Genomic DNA, 22732 nt, shown 5'->3' with positions numbered 1-22732 from the left:
CCTATGCCCTGCCTGCAGGCCAGTCCCTGGGGCTTTTGAGAACTGAAGATTGCCATTAGCCCCACAGATGTTCTCTTGGGTTTCTGTTCTTCGTGTCTGTTTTCAGTTCTGACCATTTTCCCCACTGGGAGGCCGCTCACCCCTCCCCCAGCATGTGTTTCCTCTTAGTCATCATTCCTCCTTTCCCTTTTCTCGTTTGTGCTGAAACTTGAGAAGTTCTTGGTACAGCCTAAATTTATCAAGGGAATTTCCCTGTTGGGGATAACAGACTCTCAGCAGCAAGCTAACTGGGGCACAAGGGCTGTAAGGATCCTTGTCAAAACACAGCTAGTGAAATCTCTGTTAATGGGGAATATTAACACTATAAACAGAAAACTCACAGGACACAGATTAAAACAACACATTCCCCCTTTTTAGTTGAGATTTTAAAAAAATTTTTTTATGTGGACCATTTTTAAAGTCTTTATTGAATTTGTTATAGCATTGTTTTTATTGTTTGCATTCTTGTTGTTCGGTCATGAGGCATGTGGAATCTTAGTTCCCCAAGTAGGGATTGAACCCACACCCCTTGCATTGGAACGTGAAATCTTTACCACTGGACTGCCAGGGAGGTCCCAAGTTGAGCTTTTTGGTTTGTATGGTTTTCTTTTTTCCCCCTCCCCTACTTCTTCCAGTACCTCCTACCCCCTTTAATAAGAAGGCATACACTCATAGAACTTTTGGAAAATACTAAAAACCACAAAGGAGAAAATAATCTTTCAACCTTGAGACAACGAGAGTATGTATATGTTTTCAGAGATTGGTTATTTAAAATATTCAGTAGTTTTTTAAATTTTTTGACCTTTTATTACAAAAGTGGAATAAATGTGCCTTATAAAATATTGTGACATTGTTGAAGTGGAAAAGTGAAAAGTGAAAGTTCCTCCCCCTCCCTGACTCAGGAGGTGTTCTTTCCAGGGGCTTCTGTGCATTTACAGTTTCATAGCTTTTTAACCCCTTTAGTCCAGTGGCAAGGATGCCATCAAAGTATGTTTAATGACCATATTTAATGACTTTTTTCTCTGGAGAACAATCTGATTGGCTGAGGTTTCAAACCACCATCCATATCAGTCTTTTCTTTACTGATGTTAGATCAGTTCTGCTCCCATCTTGAGAGGAAACCCTTATGGTCTTTTTGGTTTTGTTTTTTTTGGTAGAGAAGGTAAGAACTGCAATTCTTAGGACCAACTGGTATACATATTAAGCTGGCTTTCCCCTGCTGTTCCTCTGAGGTTGATGGCTCAGCATATTCTGGCCATAATGTGGTCAGTTTTGAACATTTGCTGTTACTTCCAGCAGGGTTCTCACCATGCCCTTTCCAACTCTGCCCTGACAACCCCTCCAGTTGGCCACGTTCCTCATGCTCTGCTGTCACTTGGACGTGGAGTCGTCTACACTTGGACGTGGAGTCGTCTACCGTGCATGCTTGTCCTCTCCTAAGCATCTGAATCTATGAGGGTTATAAATTTGGGGGCAGCTGCTACTGTAACAGCAAATTCCTTGAAACTCAGGAACTTGGACCCATGATCAAGAACTCAGAGTGCGCACCTGAGCCTGCCACTGTCCTCCTGTCTTTGGAAGGCATGCTCTCAACGTCCACTGGGAAAGGTTGCATGCAGGTGGCTCGTTGTTTGCCTGTTGGCAACTTCTCTTTCCTCACTTTTGCAGACAGCCGCCTGAAGCTCAGCCAAGCGCAGGGCAACCTGTCGGTTCTGGAGACACGGCAGGTGCAGCTGGAGTGTGTGGTCTTGAACCGCACGAGCGCAGCCTCACAGCTGCTGGTGGAATGGTTTGTGTGGAAGCCCAACCAGCCAGAGCGGGAGACCGTGGCCCGCCTGAGTCGCGATGCCACCTTCCACTACGGAGAGCAGGCGGCCAAGAACAACCTGAAGGGCCGGCTGCACTTGGAGAGCCCTTCCCCGGGCGTGTACCGGCTCTTCATCCAGAATGTGGCCGTGCAGGACAGCGGCACCTACAGCTGCCGTGTGGAGGAGTGGCTGCCCAGCCCCAGTGGCATGTGGTACAAACAGGCCGAGGACACCGCTGGCCAGATGGCTGTTCGCGTCACTCGACCAGGTGAGAGTTAACCTCCCCAGGCCTCCTCTCCCTTTGGTGGTTCCCCTCTGTGATCATTTGTGCGTTGCATAAAATTAATTTCAAAATGAACCCATTGTTAATTAAATTAATACAATTAATTAGTTACTTGCAGTTAAATGTATGAGCATTTACGTTTTACATTTGCATTCACAAGTGTCTGAGATCTTTTTTTCCCCTGGTGAGTGAAAAACTGCACATCTGGCTTTGGCCTAAGGTGATTCCATTTCTTAACTAGAATAACATTTGTCACTTATTCCAGAGCCTGGAATACTTTTTAAAATTTATTTTTAATTGGAGGATGAGTGCTTTACAATATTGTGTTGGCTTCTGCCACACAACAGCGTGGATCAGCCATAGGTATACATATGTTCCCTCCCTCTTGAACCTCCGTCCTGCCCGCCACCCATCCCTCCCCTCCAGGTTGTCACAGAGCACTGGCTTGAGCCCCCGGTGTTATATAGCAATTTCCCATCAGCTTATCTGTTTTACATATGGTAATGTATGTTCAATGTTACTCTCTCAATTCGTCCCACCCTCTTCTTTCCCCTCTGCGTAAAGTCTGTTCTCTAGGTCGCCGTCTCTATTTCTGCCCTGCAAATAGGTTCATCAGTACCATTTTTCTAGATTCCATATATATGTGTTAATATATGATACTTGTTTTTCTCTTTCTGACTTACTTCATTTGAGTCAGGTCTGGTGAAGTGGATGAATCTAGAGCTTGTTATACAGAGCAGTGCTCAACTGCTTCCGTCGTGTCCGACTGTTGTGACCCCGTGGACTGTAGTCCAACAGGCTCCTTTGTCCATGGGATTTTCCAGGCAAGAATACTGGAGTGGGTTGCCATTTTCTTTTCCAGGGCATCTTCCCGACCCAGGGATCAAACCCTTGTTGTAGGCAGTCTCCTGCGTTGCAAGTGGATTCTTTTCTTACTGAGCCACAGGGAAGCCCATTTACAGAGTAGAATATTTTCTTTTCAAAGAATACATTCAGATTCAGACAGGTGGCAAAAATCTTGAAACAGTATAATCATGTGGTTCTGAAAATTCAGTTTGTGGATTTTCAGTGGAAAAGAATTGATTCACAGAATTTAAATAGAAAATGAAGTAGCTGTAGCCTTTACACTCTCACTTCCTAATAATTTTATTGGTGCTAATGACTATTCTGTGCAGCCTCATGCTTTTCTTTATTGTTGGTTCTAAAGTACCCAAATGTGCATAATTACTGGGTAGAATTATTGTTCCATATTCAAACACATAATTAAAGCAAAGATGTGCAGGATTCCTTTGTCCTCTGAAACACCATGTCATCACTCATCCCTATCAGACCACAGGTCAGTTAAGGACAGTCCCCTGAAGGACATGGGGCAGAAATGTACTGGGACCTGTATCCAGAGGAATGTTTGGTCTTATGTTCTGAGCATCCCAGGGTTCTGTTTGTGGTCACTGGTGCCGAGGGAAGCTTTCATGATGTTTTCACATCTAAGTAGAGCAGCTCTTTTTGTTGGTGGAATCCTGGAGCCTCACGGTTATGCCCGCCCCACACATCATGGCACACACTTCAGTGAGCAGATACAGCCTTTGTTATAGGAGAAGGACACTATCTCTGCCCTCCTGTCTTGCCTAAGCTGGAGAGGGAATTGCCTCTGCTTTGAGATGTATTGCTCATGAGCTTTCTTCCCCTTTCCCCCTTGCCTTGAATGTGCTGCATGTCTTTCCCCAAAGACAAATGGTAGATACGGCAGCTGAACACTGTCTCCCTCCTCCTCCCACCCGTTTTGTAGATCCCCGCATGAGGCCCCAGGCAGCGCGGGAGGAGGCAGCCAGCTGCATCCCTCCCAGCCACAGAGGGGAGGTTCATGTTCAGTCCTCACCAGGGCCCTGAGTGTAGGTACTCTGGAGAGAACCAAAGCCTAAAGACAAGTGTCACACTGCCAGTATGTTGAGCAGACTGAGGGGTTGCCCAGGTTTCCCTCCTGCCACCCTGTGTGCTCAAAGTGTGGCCCCTAAATCGGCAGCCTCAAGTCTGCCTCCTGTCTAGCCAGTTGAGTAGCCTAGATTAACCAGCTGTCTGCCTGCCTCACTTCCTTCTCTGATTATATAAGGTGATCATACTAATAACATAGCATTTGGAAAACAGAAAAATACAGTTTTGAAATAAAAAATTATCTGTAGGGACTTTCTTGGCAGTCCAGTGGTTAAGTCTCTGAGTTTCTACTGCAGGGGCCGCTGGTTCAGTACCTGGTGGGGGAACTGAGATCCTACCGCATGGTGTGGCCAAAAAAAAAAGTCTGTAATCTCACTGTCTGTATATCTTCATGGACTTCCCTGGTGGCTCAGTAGTAAGGAACCTGCCTGCCAAGGCAGAAGATGCAGGTTCAATCCCTGGGTCGGGAAGATCCTCTGGAGAAAGAAATGGCAACCCACTGCAATAATTCTTGCCTGGAGAATTCCATGGGCAGAGGAGCCTGGTGGGCTACAGACCATGAGATTGCAAAGAGTCAGACACAGCTTCGCGAGTAAGCAACATATCTTCATATTCCCTCTGTGTGTGTGTCTCTCTCTAAATGAAGTCAGCATCTCACTGTTTCATGTGATTCCCACCCTGCCGCCCCAGCATTCTTTTGTGAACCTTTCCGCATGTCATTAAAAGAATTTCATGACCACCATTTTTACTGCTTGCCTAAGATTCTTTATGTAGATGTACCTCAGAGCTTTTTTTTTTCTGATATAAGTTGAACATATAGAAGATTGGAAATAAAAGAGCTCTAAGAGTTAAGAATCGCCTGGCATTGCTTATGAAATATGGTAACTGAAGAAACTCAGTTCAGTTGCTCAGTTGTGTCGGACTCTTTGCGACCCCATGAATCGCAGCACGCCAGGCCTCCCTGTCCATCACCATCTCCCGGAATTCACCCAAACTCATGTCCATCGAGTTGGTGATGCCATGCAGCCATCTCATCCTCTGTTGTCCCCTTCTTCTCCTGCCCCCAATCCCTCACAGCAGCAGAGTCTTTTCCAATGAGTCAACTGTTTGCATGAGGTGGCCGAAGTATTGGAGTTTCAGCTTTAGCATCAGTCCTTCCAATGAACTGGAAGGGGTCAGTTTTCATTCCAGTTCCAAAGAAAGGCAATGCACAGAATGCTCAAACTACCGCACAATTGCACTCATCTCACACGCTAGTAAAGTAATGCTCAAAATTCTCCAAGCTAGGCTTCAGCAATACGTGAACCGTGAACTCCCTAATGTTCAAGCTGGTTTTAGAAAAGGCAGAGGAACCAGAGATCAAATCGCCAACATCTACTGGATCATCAAAAAAGCAAGAGAGTTCCAGAAAAACATCTATTTCTGCTTATTGACTATGCCAAAGCCTTTGACTGTGTGGATCACAATAAACTGTGGAAAATTCTGAAAGAGATGGGAATCCCAGACCACCTGACCTGCCTCTTGAGAAATCTGTATGCAGGTCAGGAAGCAACAGTTAGAACTGGACATGGAACAACAGACTGGTTCCAAGTAGGAAAAGGAGTACGTCAAGGCTGTATATTGTCACCCTGCTTATTTCACTTCTATGCAGAGTACATCATGAGAAACGCTGGACTGGAAGAAATACAAGCTGGAATCAAGGTTGCCGGGAGAAATATCAATAACCTCAGATATGCAGATGACACCACCCTTATGGCAGAAAGTGAAGAGGAACTAAAAAGCCTCTTGATGAAAGTGAAAGAGGAGAGCGAAAAAGTTGGCTTAAAGCTCAACATTCAGAAAACGAAGATCATGGCATCTGGTCCCATCACTTCATGGAAAATAGATGGGGAAACAGTAGAAACAGTGTCAGACTTTATTTTTCTGATCTCCAAAATCACTGCAGATGGTGACTGGAGCCATGAAATTAAAAGCCGCTTACTCCTTGGAAGAAAAGTTATGACCAACCTAGATAGTATATTCAAAAGCAGAGACATTACTTTGCCAACAAAGGTCCGTCTAGTCAAGGCTATGGTTTTTCCAGTGGTCATGCATGGATGTGAGAGTTGGACTGTGAAAAAGGCTGAGCACCGAAGAATTGATGCTTTTGAACTGTGGTGTTGGAGAAGACTCTTGAGAGTCCCTTGGACTGCAAGGAGATCCAACCAGTCCATTCTGAAGGAGATCAACCCTGGGATTTCTTTGGAAGGAATGATGCTAAAGCTGAAGCTCCAGTACTTTGGCCACCTCATGTGAAGAGTTGACTCACTGGAAAAGACTCTGATGCTGGGAGGGATTAGGGGCAAGAGGAGAAGGGGACGACAGAGGATGAGATGGCTGGATGGTATTACGGACTCGCTGCGATTTATGGGGTCGCAAAGAGTTGGACACGACGGAGCGACTGAACTGAACTTCCAATGAACACCCAGGACTGATTTCCTTTAGAATGGACTGGTTGGATCTCCTTGCAGTCCAAGGGACTCTCAAGAGTCTTGTCCAACACCACAGTTCAAAAGCATCAATTCTTTGGTGCTCAGCCTTTTTCACAGTCCAACTCTCACATCCATGCATGACCACTGGAAAAACCATAGCCTTGACTAGACGGACCTTTGTTGGCAAAGTAATGTCTCTGCTTTTGAATATGCTATCTAGGTTGGTATAACTTTTCTTCCAAGGAGTAAGCGTCTTTTAATTTCATGGCTGCAGTCACCATCTGCAGTGATTTTGGAGCCCCCCAAAATAAAGTCTGCCACTGTTTCCACTGTTTCCCCATCTATTTCCCATGAAGTGATGGGACCAGATGCCATGATCTTCGTTTTCTGAATGTTGAGTTTTAAGCCAACTTTTTCGCTCTCCTCTTTCACTTTCATCAAGAGGCTTTTTAGTTCCTCTTCACTTTCTGCCATAAGGGTGGTGTCATCTGCATATCTGAGGTTATTGATATTTCTCCCAGCAATCTTGATTCCAGCTTGTGCTTCTTCAGGATGGGACTATTGCTGAATAGATTAGTAGTTGTGTTTGGTTCACCAGGGGAGAGGGGAAACCACATTGCTCCCCAAGAGCGGGACCACAGACCAGAGTCACTGGTCTAGGTCACAGCTTGGAAGTATCAGCATGACCTCTGGGTGGGGCAGGGACAAACTTTTTTTCTGGTAGCTTAAACATGGGAAAGTAAGGAAAGAGTGTTAAAGGCTGACCAGGGAGATGGTTTTGCCTTTTCTAGAAGGGGACAGATGCAGAAAACCAAATTGGTAGAGAGGCATGCATGTTAAGGGGATTGGGCTTGTGGGAAGGTAAAAATTAATTTTATTCGAAAAACTTGTGTTGAGTGATTAATGTAAACAAGGCATTTGAGTGTTAGTCCCCTCCAGGCTCCTCTGTCCATGGATTCTCCAGGCAAAATACTAGAGTGGGTAGCCATTCTCTTCTCCAGGGGATCTTCCAGACCCAGAGAGCAAACCTGGGTCTCCTGCATTGCAGGTAGATTCTTTACCTTCTGAGCTACCAGGGAAGCCCCTTGAAGGGGCTCCAAAAAATTGTGAGCCTTAGACTAGAAGACAGAAAGGGATACTAGATGGAAGAGGCCCTTCTGGGGAACTGAATGTTCACAGCCCCTGACCACCTTGCCAGGATGGGTCCAATGCCTCACTCGGGCCAGTGCAGCTTTTCTCTGTTGGCACATCAGCTGTGCTCCCTGGAGGGGTAAGCTGATGAGTGAGACAGTTTGAGTCGCCAGCAGACCGATTTCCTGTCCTGCCACTTTCTGCCCTCTGGCCCCTCCAGCGTCTCCTGCCACCACCATCACTGCCCCCCTCCACCTTGCCCCCCAACGCGTCCCTGGTGATAGGTGGGTTGATGCACCGTGCCCATCACCTATAGCTGGTTCCTAAGCTTTGTGTCCAGTGGTGCACATGAGATTCCAGATGTGCAGAGAGGAATGTGGAGGGGTTAGCAGAGCCCCAAGTTAGTGGCGGTAACCAGCTTTGTGTTCACCTGCAAGCCAGTTGAGCCCATTCATTGAAAGCCCAGGACAGTACTTGGGAATGGTTCCTATTTGGTCGTCATCCAAGTAGAATCCAATTCAGTCTATTTTTGTTGATGCTACATTGGCATCTTGCGTGAGCATTTCATAAACAGAGCCAAAGGGAGGAGGTAGGGAGTGAATTACACATTTAGAACCTACTCTAGAGAGCCCAAACTTGCAAAAGAAACAGATAGAGCCGTCTGGTAGCGTCTGTGGGATACGACTTACTTGTTCAGTTATCTCTTAGTGGTTATCTCTTATCTCTTATCTCAATCTCCTATGTCCATTGAGAGGACACTATCCATGTTATCCTCCTGGGGATTCCATACTTGGAGTAAGGAGCCCTTTCAGGTTTCTTGTCTGTGCTTGGCTTCAATCCTTGGAGAATGTTTACTTCCTTGGGTTTCCTGTGTTGTAGCCAACAACCGATACACACACAGTTTAAATTCAGAAGCTACTAAGGGGGTGAATTCATTTCCAAGGGCCGTCATAACAGATTAGCACAAACTTTGTAGCTTCAAATAACAGAAATCTGTTCTGTCATAGTTGTGGAGGCTGGAAGGGTGAAATCAAGGTGTTATCAGGGCCCTGCTCCCCTGAAGTTCCCAGGGAAGAGTCCGTCCTTGTCTCTTTCGGCTTCTCATGGCCCCGTGTTTCCTGGCTTGTGGCTACATCATTCCAGTCTGTCTCTGCCTTTCTGTGTCCTTCTCCATGTGTCTCTGTGTGCCCTCTTCCCTCCTGATATGTAGGCCTGCCCCAAATCAGTTATGAGCACATCTTAACTAAGTATATCTGCAAAGATCCTATTTCCAATTAAGGAAATTCAGAGAGTCCAGGTGGACATAACTTTGGGCAGAAATCTATTCAACCACTACAAGGGATCACAGTGAAAAATGTGCCCCTCTCCCTCTGGATTCCTATAAGCATCCATGTTACCAGCTCCTTGTGAATTCTTCCACAGATATTCCAAGCAAATAGAATAAAATGTATTTTCTATTTTCTTCCATGGGGCTTCCCAGGTGGTGCTGGTAGTAAAGAAACCTACCTGCCAGGGCAGGAGATTCAAGAGAATGCGAGTATGATCCCTGGGTCAGGAAGATCCCCCTGGAGTAGGAAACGGCAACGCACTGCAGTATTCTTGCTTGGGAAATCCCGTGGACAGAGGAGCCTGGCAGGCTACAGTCCGTGGGGTCACAAAGAGTCAGACATAACTGAGCATCTGAACACACACACACATTTTCTTCTGCAGAGTGACATCCGGAGTACACAGTGTGCCGTACTCTTAACAGTTTTTCTTGAATTTCCTTCCTCCTGTCTGTACACAGTGCCTCCTCATTCCTTTCAATAGATGCATGGAACTCTCTTGTATGTTACTGTATTCCTAAAACATATTTAATGGTGGACATTTAGTTGTTTTGAGCAGAAACTAAAACAGCCTTGTCTCCCCCAGATGCTGCCCTGCAGGTGGACACAGTGGTCCCCAATGCCACGGTGTTCGAGAAGGCAGCTTTCCAGCTGGACTGTAGCATCGTGTCTCGCTCCAGCCAGGACTCCCGCTTCGCTGTGGCTTGGTACTCCCTGAGGACTAAGGCTGGAGGAAAAAGGGGTAGCCCTGGGCCAGAAGATGGGGAGGAGGAGGAGGAGGAAGAGGAAGTGGAGGTGGATGAAGAGGAGGAAGAGGACCCCACAGAGCGGACAGCCCTGCTGAGCGTGGGCGCAGATGCTGTCTTTGGCCCAGAGGGCAGCCCCTGGGAGGGCAGGCTTCGCTTTCAGATGCTCTCCCCGCTCCTCTACCGGCTCACCGTGCTGCAGGCCAGCCCCCAGGACACGGGTAATTACTCCTGCCGCGTGGAGGAGTGGCTGCCCAGCCCTCAAAAGGAATGGTACCGGCTGACCGAGGAGGAGTCGGCCCCCATCGGCATCCGCGTTCTGGACACAAGTAAGTTTTTTAAGTTTTCAGGGGAAGGTGTCACACGGTTGATTCTAGCTGTCTGGAAGAAAAATCAGAGCTTGATGGGGGACTGCTAAGCTGTTTTCTTGCCTGTTACAGGCATTTAGGATTTGACACACCAGTTTAAGTAACTGACTCTTGATTGCCCTTGTGAAAAAAAAAAATGGCGATAGGAATTAAAGTGATCATATACCCTCTCATTTTTATAAAAAAGTTGATTCTCCACCACATTAAATTTTAGTTAGATTTCATTATACATGTATATATTTGATGAAGGTGAAAGAGGAGAATGAAAAAGTTGGCTTAAAACTCAACATTCAAAAAACTAAGATCATGGTATCTGGCCCCATCAGTTCAGTTCAGTCGCTCAGTCGTGTCTGACTCTTTGCAACCCCATAAATCGCAGCACGCCAGGCCTCCCTGTCTTATCACCAACTCCTGGAGTTCACTCAGACTCACGTCCACTGAGTCAGTGATGCCATCCAGCCATCTCATCCTCTGTCGTCCCCTTCTCCTCCTGCCCCCAATCCCTCCCAGCATCAGAGTCTTTTCCAGTGAGTCAACTCTTCTCATGGGGAGGCCAAAGTACTAGAGTTGCAGCTTTAGCATCAGTCCTTCCAAAGAAATCCCAGGGCTGATCTCCTTCAGAATGGATTGGTTGGATCTCCTTGCATTCCAAGGGACTCTTCAGGAGTCTTGTCCAACACCACAGTTCAAAAGCATCAATTCTTCGGCACTCAGCCCTCTTCACAGTCCAACTGTCACATCCATACATGACCACTGGAAAAACCATAGCCTTGACTAGACGGACCTTAGTCAGCAAAGTAATGTCTCTGCTGGCCCCATCACTTCATGGTAAATAGATGGGGAAAAAGGGGAAACAGTGACAGATTTTATCTTCTTGGGCTCCAAAATCACTGCGGACAGTGTGTGCCGCCATGAAATTAAAAGATACTTGCTCCTTGGAAGAAAAGCTGACAACCTAGACGGTGTGTTAAAAAGCAGAGACGTCACTTTGCTGACAGAAGTCCATATAGTCAAAACTATGGTTTTTCCAGTAGTCACATACGGATGAGAAAGTTGGACTATAAAGAAGGCTGAGCACCAAAGAATTGATGGTTTTGAACTGTGGTGCTGGAGAAGACTCAAATTGAGAGCCCCTTTGACAGCAAGGAGATCAAACCAGTCAGTCCTAAAGGAAGTCAACGCTGAATATTCATTGGAAGGACTGATGCTGAAGCTGAAGCTCCAACCTTTGGCCACCTGATGAGAAGAGCTGACTCATTGGAAAAGACCCTGATGTTGGGAAAGACTGAAGACAGGAGGAAAAGGGAGCAGCAGAGGATGAAATGGTTAGCTAACATCACTGACTCAATAGACACAGTTTGCGAAAACTCCAGGAGATAGTGAAGGACAGGGAAGCCTGTGTGCTATAGTTCATGGGGTTGCAGAGAGTCAGACATGACTTAGCAACTGAACGACAACAACCACGTACAGGTATATTGTTAGATGTTACCTTGTGACTCATTAGAATATCCAACTTAGTCTCTTTTTAGCAAATCAGCAACATAAGGAGAAGAATCCCAAAGAAAGGCAATGCCAAAGAATGCTCAAACTACCGCACAATTGCACTCATCTCACACACTAGTAAAGTAATGCTCAAAATTCTTCAAGCCAGGCTTCAGCAATACGTGAACCGTGAAATTCCAGATGTTCAAGCTGGTTTTAGAAAAGGCAGAGGAACCTGAGATCAAATTGCCAACGTCCGCTGGATCATCGAAAAAGCAAGAGTTTCAGAAAAACATCTACTTCTGCTTTATTGATTATGCCAAAGCCTTTGACTATGTGGATCACAATAAACTGTGGAAAATTCTGAAAGAGATGGGAATACCAGACCACCTGACCTGCCTCCTGAGAAATCGGTATGCAGGTCAGAAAGCAACAGTTAGAACTGGACATGGAACAACAGACTGGTTCCAAATAGGAAAAGGAGTAGGTCAAGGCTGTATATTGTTACCCTGCTTATTTCACTTATATGCAGAGTACATCATGAGAAACGCTGGACTGGAAGAAACACAAGCTGGAATCAAGATTGCCGGGAGAAACATCAATAACCTCAGATATGCAGATGACACCACCCTTATGGCAGAAAGTGAAGAGGAACTAAAGAGCCTCTTGATGAAAGTGAAAGAGGAGAGTGAAAGAGTTGGCTTAAAGCTCAACATTCAGAAAACAAAGATCATGGCATCCAGTCCCATCACTTCATGGTGTCAGGGCATGTTTAACAAGAGGATTCCTATGTGCTGTTTCTCATAAAGCTTCTGTTCCCTATCAGTTTCTGTTGTCAGAAACTAGTGGAACAGCAAGCTGCTCCCAGGACTGAGGTCATTATGTGAGACAGGCTTGAGTCTCCTTCAGTAAACATTCTCTTTACGGCAAAAGTGCTTAGTCCCGATCCCCTTTCTTGAGATATGGATTGTCTCCTGACCTTGTGACCATTATTAATCCCTCGTTCCCTTGGTAAAGGTTGCTGTACGTTTGGTTTTCTGATCTTTATCATTGTCGAAAGAAATTTCTTGTACAACAGCCTATATATACTCACAGAAAGATCATTAAAGCACCTTTGCTCCATCAGAGCTTGGGTCCCTGTGTCTGTCTTTCTTTCTTTCTTTCTTCCTCTCTCTCTCCCTCTCCCTCTGGCTCTCTCTTTCACTTTCTTATTGTCGACTCTGGACCACCAGGTTCAGGTCCATTAAAGGACCCCAACAAGTGGTACCCAGAACATGGACACTGGTATATGTGGCATTTCGGATGGAGTGACTCCAGGCTTATTGAGGTCAGGGCCTATTGAGGTCGGTAAGTACTAAGACACGGGTCAAATGGCTGGAAAGCCCCATTATTTCTCTGCTTTACTTCACTATTTGTTTAAAGTTCAGGGATTTTTAGTTTCGCGTCAATGAATAGAGGCTTGCTTTCAAACAGTGGTTAAATATAATCCTTGGTTCCCTGATAAATGCAGTTTTGATTTAGAAATTTGACACCAGGTCAAAGAAAATGTTGAACGAGCCACCAGGCAGGGAAAAAATATTCCAATTGATTTCTGGCCCCTATGGGCTCTCATGAAAGCTGTAATTCTGCCATTCATTTCAAGTTAATTCTAGCCCTCACGATATTCGACAACAGACTGAACATTTATTGCATGAATATCAAGTAGATGATAAAACTTTACAAAAGGCCCAATTAGAACAATGTAAAATATTTCAAAATTTTCTTACTAGCCCTGCCCTGGCTGCTTCAAATGCTCCTCCTGTGCCAACAGGCGCAACTCCAAAAGTCTCTCCTTTGTTAGAACCTAATGAAAGTTATGCTAATTTTTTAGCTAGACTAGAAACTGCTGTTTCCCATACTGTAATCGGAGAAGAAACCAAGAAACAGCTAGAGAAATTACTTGCTTATGAGAATGCAAATCAGGAATGTTAAAGAACTATCCCTCCAATTTGTGAGACCGGGACTAATATTGATTATTTGAAGGCTTGTCACAATCTGTGATCAGAAACTTAAAAGACGCAAATGCTAGCTAAGACAATGGCTGCTATCTTTAAAAAGGGAAATGAAGGATGCTTTACATGTGGAGATAAAAATCATTTAAAAAGGGACTGCCCTAAGAAAGCTAATAAAAAACCTCCAAGAAGTTGCCCTCGCTGCCGTAGAGGAATGCATTGGGCCAAAGATTGTAAATCTAAATTTGATAATGAAGGAAAACCTATTCCAGGAAACTCCAAACAGGGGACCCCCTAGGTCCCCTACAACAAAAACAAGGGGCAAATTCTATCTTTTCCCTCAAACCCTCAACATCCGGCAATGCTGCCATCAGTATACCAGCCCTAAATGATTTTTTCCTTTACCCTCAAGCAGTCCCTTCGAGAGTGCTTACCTGACTTTTTGGACTTCTGCTTCCACAAACCTTCGGTCTTTTACTTGGCCCATCTAGTTTGACTTCTAAAGGAATTAATGTTCACCCGGGAATAATGGATTCAAATTATAAAGGAGAGATTCAAATTGTGATGTCATTTCAGGTTCTATGGCAATTCAAAATGGGGGACAAAATTGCTCAATTACTTCTTTTGCCTTACACTTCTATTAACTCCTCTAGTGATACACGGACAGGCAGATTCAACAGTACAGATCAAAAACAATTCTTATGGACATCATTGGTATCTGAATATGCCCAACTAAAAATAAGTATCAAAATTAATGGTAAAAGATTTTCTGGTCTCCTCGACACTGGATCTGATATTACTATTATTTCTAAACACTTATGGCCCAAATCCTGGCCTATACAAAAAAATCTCTTGCCAAATTGCAGGAATTTCTCAAACCAAAGTACAAGAAATTTATCAAAATGTTCAGATCTACCCATATGAAGGACCAAAAGACCAGCCTGCAACATTAAGACCTTATGTGATAGATGCACTCCTTAATCTAATAGGAAGGGACTTATGCTATGGCAAACTCAGATATACATTCCACATTTTTCCTAAGGGCCACTGCTCATTTAACAAACAAAGCAATTATTAAAATAACTTGGAAGAATGACAAGCCTATTTGGGCAGAGCAGTGGCCCCTTACGAAAGAAAAATTACAGGCTACTAAAGAACTTACAGACATACAGTTAGAATTAAAACATATTGAGGAATCTTGCTCCTTGGAACTCTCCTATTTTTGTTATAAAAAAGAAATCTAACAAATGGCCTCTCTTAACAGACCTTAAAAAAGGTTAATGCATCTATGAAACCTATGGATACATTACAACCAGAGATCCCATCACCTATTATTGGCACATTATTATTGCTGATTTACAAGATTGCTTTAGACTCCAGAGAAAACTGATTAAAATAAAATTTTTTTTGAAATTGCAAAACCGATTCTTTTTACATGTGCAGTTAGGAAAAGGTTAACTTTTGTTAAAATTTTTTGGAACTCCAATTCTGCCTGGGAAACAAAAACAGGCCTAAGAAAAAACCTAAAGTTAACTCTTATCATGTCCTTGGGATACACAGCCCACTCTATCTAGGATTCCAGCCATAAACAAATTGGTGGAACTCAAAAAAAAAACAAACAGATATTTTAAATTTCAAGTGGAAAACTATGCCTGTCTATCTAAAATTATCTATGTCTCAATATATGTCTTTATTTTTAGATTATATGAAATTAATAAGCTCTATTTAAATTCAAGCCCACATGAACTGAAAAATATTCAATATTCAATATGTTTATTTAAATATAAATATAATTTAAATATAATTATTTGCTAATCTAAGACATGTCTTAAGTCATCAACATTATATAATACTTTTATTGTGCCTAGGTTTAAGGTAAACTAAATTTGTCAACAAGAAGGTAACTCTTTATATATATATAAATATATAAATGAGATGAAAACTTTTAGATAAACTCTATTAAAAATAATTGTATTTTAATAGAATAATCTATTATTATAATCATCTAAAATAATCTCTTAGGATTGGGGTAACTTAAGTTTCTGGAGATACACTAAACTAAATAATAAAAGTTTATTAAATAGCTAGGTCATTTCCAAATGAAGTAAGATTTTAAAACATGAATTACTGAACACTAACTTCCTCTTACAAAAAATTTTTTCTTACTAAAAACCTAAAGAGATTTTAGACTATTAATAAATATAAATAAAAATATATATATATTATATTCATCAATCTATAAAATGCTAACATACAAGACACTTCATAGTTGCTAAAGAAAAGTAAGATACATGCTTTTAATAAAAAGATATAAGACATGGCAAAATGAATATGAAAATATTAAAAAGGTTTAAGACAAATGAAAGAAAATTTGATGGCAAATGGATGTAATTCATTGCCCTGAACTTTTTTCCTCTTCCTTCTTACATGTCTCGATTGATATAAATTCTTCTTTTATATGGGCCACACCTCTCCGAGGTGAAACTACGCAACATATTATAACCCACCTATTAACTTACTTTGCAATAACGAGAACACCTAATTCTATAAAAACACATAATGGCCTGCCTTAATTTCTAAGCAAACTCAAACAGTTTTTACATTCATTCTCTATTAAACAGATTACAGACATTCCTTATAATCCACAAATACACGACATAATTAAACACATTACACACTGTAACTGCAAGTAAAAAATTAAATAAGAAATACACAGAAACACTTTTATCTTCCTTATCCAGAACAGACTTTACCAGATTCTAATGCAATGTATTCTTTAAGCCTATAACTGTTATTACTATAGCTTTATTTCTGTTTCCAGTCTGTAAGATTCTTAAAATAACATCAACTTCACTGCCTATTTCACAATACAAAACGAAAACAACATTAAAAAAGACACCATTTGCCAAATAAGTTATTTGTTCCTAAGAATATCAAAAATACAAAATATTCACCTTCTTTTCAAGTCTGTCGTGAAAGTACAATCATCTTCTTTAACACACTGAACAGAGACTTCCAACAACCGCCAGGTTGCATTTCTTTTTCCAGGGACAAGGTCAGGTATTTGGATGCGAGCAATGTTTCATTTGTCAACTTATTCTGCATCAGCTTTTCAGTAATTTCACTTAGGAAAAAATGTTTGACTGTTTGCTCCTAATCCTTTGCCCCAGATAACACAAACCACTTAAAACACAGTCAGATCCCATTTCTTTTTATATCAAGAAAAAGGTATGTACTGAATGAGGAAGAAATCAACCCATTAATTCAAAACCACAACCAAATACCAGGCCCCAAACAGATCTCTAGATGATTTTTTTTGGACTAAAATATTTCCTAGAAGTGTTTTCATCATTATCGCTTTCCTTTCTTTCTATAACTATTGTTAATATAGCTTTATTTATTATAAATTTTTTAAACTTACCACAAGGAGATATTTTGACAAAAGCAGAAAAACATTTCGAGACATTGAAGGACACCTCCCTTCCTTTGCCCATTTGGTATCAAGACAGATTAATCAATGGAAATCTAAGAAACTAATCTTACAGGGAAAAGGGTATGCTTCTATTTCTCCAGATGGATCCAACGAACTCACATGGCTTCCTCTTCGGAAGATTAAACCTAAGGGGGCCCGCGACATTCAAACTAGAGACCAAACAACAAAAACCCCAGGAAGAAGAAATTCCAATACAAGCCATGGCAGCTTTAAAAATTTCCATAAAACCACACTCGACGTCACCGACCTCATGATCTCCCTACTTGGGGACAGATAAAAACCCTTACTAATCAAACTGAAAATCTGATTTCTCAACAGGGAACGCCTCGGAATCCTGAGAATATTTTTCTTTGCTGTGTTTGCTTTGCTTGCTTTTCCTTCCCCCGCTCAGGCTGACTTTATTGATCACACTTATGGAGCTTATAGTGGGGGCCTAACCCCCGCCCCCTTTTTATTATAGATTACAGAATGGACAGATATAGGACCAATCGTATCCACTAATGACTCAACACATATGCCCCCTCTTTGGAGCTTGGAGGGTCCCTCTCATCCTGAGGAAGAAGGAAGACTAATTAACATTTCTCTAGGCTACGAAATCCTTCCTTTATACATGGGCCCAATAAAATTATGTATTAATGTTAATTGACAAACTTGGGCTTTCGTCCTGCCTCCAAAAAAGAACTTCCACACATTGTTTGGATTATTTACTGCCCTTTCTTTGTCCATGAACCATGTTTATACTACTGAAACTTTAGGGAAAGAATTAGGGAAAGAACAAAGAACACTATGCAAAGGTTTACTAATAAGATCTTTAAATATAATCCTTGTTCATTGGGACAAATGTCAGGCCAAATCAGGAAAATTAATAAAATTGCAAATTATATACTTGTTTTAACTCTTCTTTTTTTAAAATATAAATTTATTTTAATTAGAGGCTAATTACTTAACAATATTGTATTGGTTTTGCCATACACTGACATGAATCTGCCACAGGTATACATGTGTTCCCCGTCCTGAATCCCCCCTCCCACCTCCCTCCCCATACCATCCCTCTGGGTCATCCCAGTACACCAGCCCCGAACATCCTGTATCATGCATTGAATCTGGACTGGTGATTCGTTTCACATATGATAATATACATGTTTCAATGGCATTCTCCCAAATTATCCCACCCTCACCATCTCCCACAGAGTCCAAAAGAATGTTCTATACATCTGTGTCACTTTTGCTATCTCACTTACAGGGTTATTGTTACCATCTTTCTAAATTCCATATATATGCATTATTCTGAAAGACATGGGAATACCAGACCACCTAACATGCCTCTTGAAAAACCTATATGCAGGTCAGGAAGCAACAGTTAAAACTGGACATGGAACAACAGACTGGTTCCAAATAGGAAAAGGAGTACGTCAAGGCTGTATATTGTCACCCTGCTTATTTAACTTACATGCAGAATACATCATGAGGAATGCTGGGCTGGAAGGAGCATAAGCTGGAATCAAGATTGTCGGGAGAAATATCGATAACCTCAGATATGCGGATGACACCACCATTAATGCAGAAAGTGAACAGGAACTAAAAAGCCTCTTGATGAAAGTGAAAGAGGAGAACGAAAAAGTTGGCTTAAAGCTCAACATTCAGAAAACGAAGATCATGGCATCTGGTCCCATCACTTCATGGGAAATAGATGGGGAAACAGTGGAAACAGTGTCAGACTTTATTTTGGGGGGCTCCAAAATCACTGTAGATGGTGATTACAGCCATGATATTAAAACACGCTTACCCTTTTTGGAAGGAAAGTTATGACCAACCTAGATAGCATATTCAAAAGCAGAGATATTACTTTGCCAACAAAGGTCCGTCAAGTCAAGGCTATGGTTTTTCCTGTGGTGATGTATGGATGTGAGAGTTGGACTGTGAAGAAAGCTGAGTGCCGAAGAATTGATGCCTTTGAACTGTGGTGTTGGAGAAGACTCGAGAGTCCCTTGGACTGCAAGGAGATCCAACCAGTCCATTCTAAAGGAAATCAGTCCTGGGTGTTCTTTGGAAGGACTGATGCTAAAGCTGAAACTCCAGTACTTTGGCCACCTCATGTGAAGAGTTGACTCATTGGAAAAGACTCTGATGCTGGGAGGGATTGGGGGCAGGAGGAGGAGGGGATGACAGGATGAGATGGCTGGATGGCATCACCGACCCGATGGACATGAGTTTGAGTGAACTCCGGGAGTTGGTGATGGACAGGGAGGCCTGGCGTGCTGCAATTCATGGGGTCGCAAAGAGTCGGACACAACTGAGCGGCTGAACTGAACTGTTACTGTATAGGTGTTTTTCTTTCTGGCTTACTTCACTCTGTATAATAGGCCCCAGTTTCATCCACCTCATTAGAACTGATTCAAATGTATTCTTTTTAATGGCTGAGTAATACTCCATTGTGTATATGTACCACAGCTTTCTTATCCATTCATCTGCTGATGGACATCTGGGTTGCTTCCATGTCCTGGCTATTGTAAACAGTGCTGCGATTAACATTGGGGTGCACGTGTCTCTTTCAATTCTGGTTTCCTCGGGGTGTATGCCTAGAAGTGGGATTGCTGGGTCATATGGCAGTTCTATTTCCAGTTTTTAAAGGAATCTCCACACTGTTTTCCATAGTGGCTGTAGTAGTTTGCATTCCCACCAACAGTGTAAGAGGGTTCCCTTTTCTTCACACCCTCTCCAGCATGTATTGCTTGTAGACTTTTGGATCGCAGCCATTCTGACTGATGTGAAGTGGTACCTCATTGTGGTTTTGATCTGCATTTCTCTGATAATGAGTGATGTTGAGCATCTTTTCATGTGTTTGTCAGCCATCTGTATGTCTTCTTTGGAGAAATGTCTGTTTAGTTCTTTGGACCATTTTTTGATTGGGTCATTTATTTTTCTGGAATTAAGCTGCAGGAGTTGCTTGTATATTTTTCAGATTAATTCTTTGTCAGTTGCTTCATTTGCTATTATTTTCTGTCATTCTGAAGGCTTTCTTTTCACCTTGTTTATAGTTTCCTTTTTGTGCAGAAGCTTTTAATTTTAATTAGGTCCCATTTGTTTATTTTTGCTTTTATTTCCAATATTCTGGGAGGTGGGTCATAGAGGATCCTGCTGTGATTTATGTCAGTGTGTTTTGCCTATGTTCTCCTCTAGGAGTTTCATAGTTTTTGGTCTTATGTTTAGATCTTTAGTCCATTTTGAGTTTATTTTTATGTATGGTGTTAGAAAGTGTTCTAGTTTCATTCTTTTACAAATGGTTGACCAGTTTTCCCAGCATCACTTGTTAAAGAGATCATCTTTTCTCCATTGTATATTCTTGCCTCCTTTGTCAAAGATAACGTGTCCATAGGTGTGTGGATTTATCTCTGGGCTTTCTATTTGGTTCCATTGATCTATATGTCTGTCTTTGTGCCAGTACCATACTGTCTTGATGACTGTGGCTTTGTAGTAGAGCCTGAAGTCAGGCAAGTTGATTCCTCCAGTTCCATTCTTTTTTCTCAACATTGCTTTGGCTATTCGAGGTTTTTTTGTATTTCCATACAAATTGTGAAATTATTTGTTCTAGCTCTGTGAAAAATACTGTTGGTAGCTTGAAAAATACCGTTGGTAGCTGGATTGCATTGATCTATAGATTGCTTTGGGAAGTATACTCATTTTCACTATATTGATTCTTCTGATCCATGAACATGGTATATTTCTCCATCTATTAGTGTCCTCTTTGATTTCTTTCACCAGTGTTTTATAGTTTTTTATATATAGGTCTTTTGTTTCTTTAGGTAGATATATTCCTAGGTATTTTATTCTTTTCGTTGCAGTGGTGAATGGAATTTTTTCCTTAATTTCTATTTTCTCATTATTAGTGTATAGGAATGCAAGGGGTTTCTGTGTGTTGATTTTATATCCTGCAGCTGTAACATATTCATTGATTAGCTCTAGTAATTTTCTGGTGGCATCTTTAGGGTTTTCTATGTAGAGGATCATGTCATCTGCAAACAGTGAGAGTTTTACTTCTTCTTTTCCAATTTGGATTCCTTTTATTTCTTTTCTGCTCTGAGTGCTGTGGCCAAAACTTCCAGAACTATGTTAAATAGTAGTGGTGAGAGTGGGCACCCTTGTCTTGTTCCTGATTTTAGGGGAAATGCTTTCAGTTTTTCACCATTGAGGATAATGTTTGCATGGGTTTGTCACATATAGCTTTTATTATGTTGAGGTATGTTCTTTCTATTCCTGCTTTCTGGAGGGTTTTTATCATAAATGGATGTTGAATTTTGCCAAAGGCTTTCTCTGCATCTGTACAGATAATCATATAGTTTTTATTTTTCAGTTTGTTAATGTGAGGTATTACATTGATTGATTTGTATATATTGAAGAATCCTTGCATCCCTGGGATAAAGCCCACTTGGTCATGGTGTATGATCTTTTTAATGTGTTGTTGGATTCTGATTGCTAGAATTTTCTTGAGGATTTTTGCATCTATGTTCATCAGTGATATTGGCCTGTAGTTTTCCTTTTTTGTGGCATCTTTGTCATGTTTTGGTATTAGGGTGATGGTGGCCTCATAGAATGAGTTTGGAAGTTTACCTTCCTCTGCAATTTTCTGGAAGAGTTTGGGTAGGATAGGTGTTAGCTCTTCTCTAAATTTGGTAGAATTCAGGTCTGAAGCTGTCTGGACCTGGGCTTTTGTTTGCTAGAAGATTTCTGATTACAGTTTCAATTTCCTTGCTTGTGATGGGTCTGTTAAGATTTTCTATTTCTTCCTGGTTCAGTTTTGGAAAGTTGTAGTTTTCTAAGAATTTGCCCATTTCTTCCACGTTGTCCATTTTATTGGCATATAACTGCTGATAGTAGTCTCTTATGATCCTTTGTATTTCTGTGTTGTCTGTTGTGATCTCTCCATTTTCATTTCTAATTTTATTGATTTGATTTTTCTCCCTTTGTTTCTTGATGAGTCTGGCTAATGTTTTGTCAATTTTATTTATCCTCTCAAAGAACCAGCTTTTAGCTTTGTTGATTCTTGCTATGGTCTCTTTTGTTTCTTTTGCATTTATTTCTGCCCTAATTTTTAAGATTTCTTTCCTTCTACTAACTCTGGGATTCTCCATTTCTTCCTTTTCTAGTTGCTTTAGGTGTAGAGTTAGGTTATTTATTTGACTTTTTTCTTGTTTCTTGAGGTATGCTTATATTGCTGTGATCCTTCCCCTTAGCACTGCTTTACAGTGTCCCCTAGGTTTTGGGTTTTCATTTGTTTCTTTGCATATTTTGATTTCTTTTTGATTTCTTGTGTGATTTGTCGGTTATTCAGTAGCATGTTGTTCAGCCTCCATATGCTAGAATTTGTCATTGAGATCTAATCTTACTGCATTGTGGTCAGAAAAGATACTTGGAATGATTTCAATTTTTTTCAATTTACCAAGACTAGATTTATGGCAGAGGATGTGATCTATCCTGGAGAAGGTTCCGTGTATGCTTGAGAAAAAGGTGAAGTTCATTGTTTTGGGGCAAAATGTCCTATAGATATCAATTAGGTCTAACTGGTCTATTGTATCATTTAAAGTTTGTGTTTCCTTGTTAATTTTCTGTTTAGTTGATCTGTCCATAGGTGTGAGTGGGGTATTAAAGTCTCCCACTATTATTGTGTT

General features: G+C 41.7%; 1 protein-coding gene across 5 annotated transcripts in view; it reads left to right on the top strand.

Moving 5' to 3' along the window:
- Positions 1 to 22732, top strand: part of IGSF3 (immunoglobulin superfamily member 3) — a 131444-nt gene that overhangs the window by 97477 nt on the left and 11235 nt on the right. For 4 of the 5 annotated variants that reach the window (XM_018045966.1, XM_018045963.1, XM_018045965.1 and 1 more), the window contains 2 exons: positions 1708 to 2115; positions 9573 to 10061. In XM_018045966.1, the coding sequence (XP_017901455.1) occupies positions 1708 to 2115; positions 9573 to 10061 (897 nt within the window). Of the gene's footprint in view, positions 1 to 1707; positions 2116 to 9572; positions 10062 to 11618; positions 11739 to 22732 lie in introns of those variants that run through there. The other variant, XM_018045968.1, reaches the window with a different exon arrangement.

This window comes from Capra hircus, chromosome 3 (genome assembly GCF_001704415.2).
Source record: "Capra hircus breed San Clemente chromosome 3, ASM170441v1, whole genome shotgun sequence".
Lineage (NCBI taxonomy): Eukaryota > Metazoa > Chordata > Mammalia > Artiodactyla > Bovidae > Capra > Capra hircus.
This window is presented reverse-complemented; position numbering and strand designations above follow the sequence as displayed.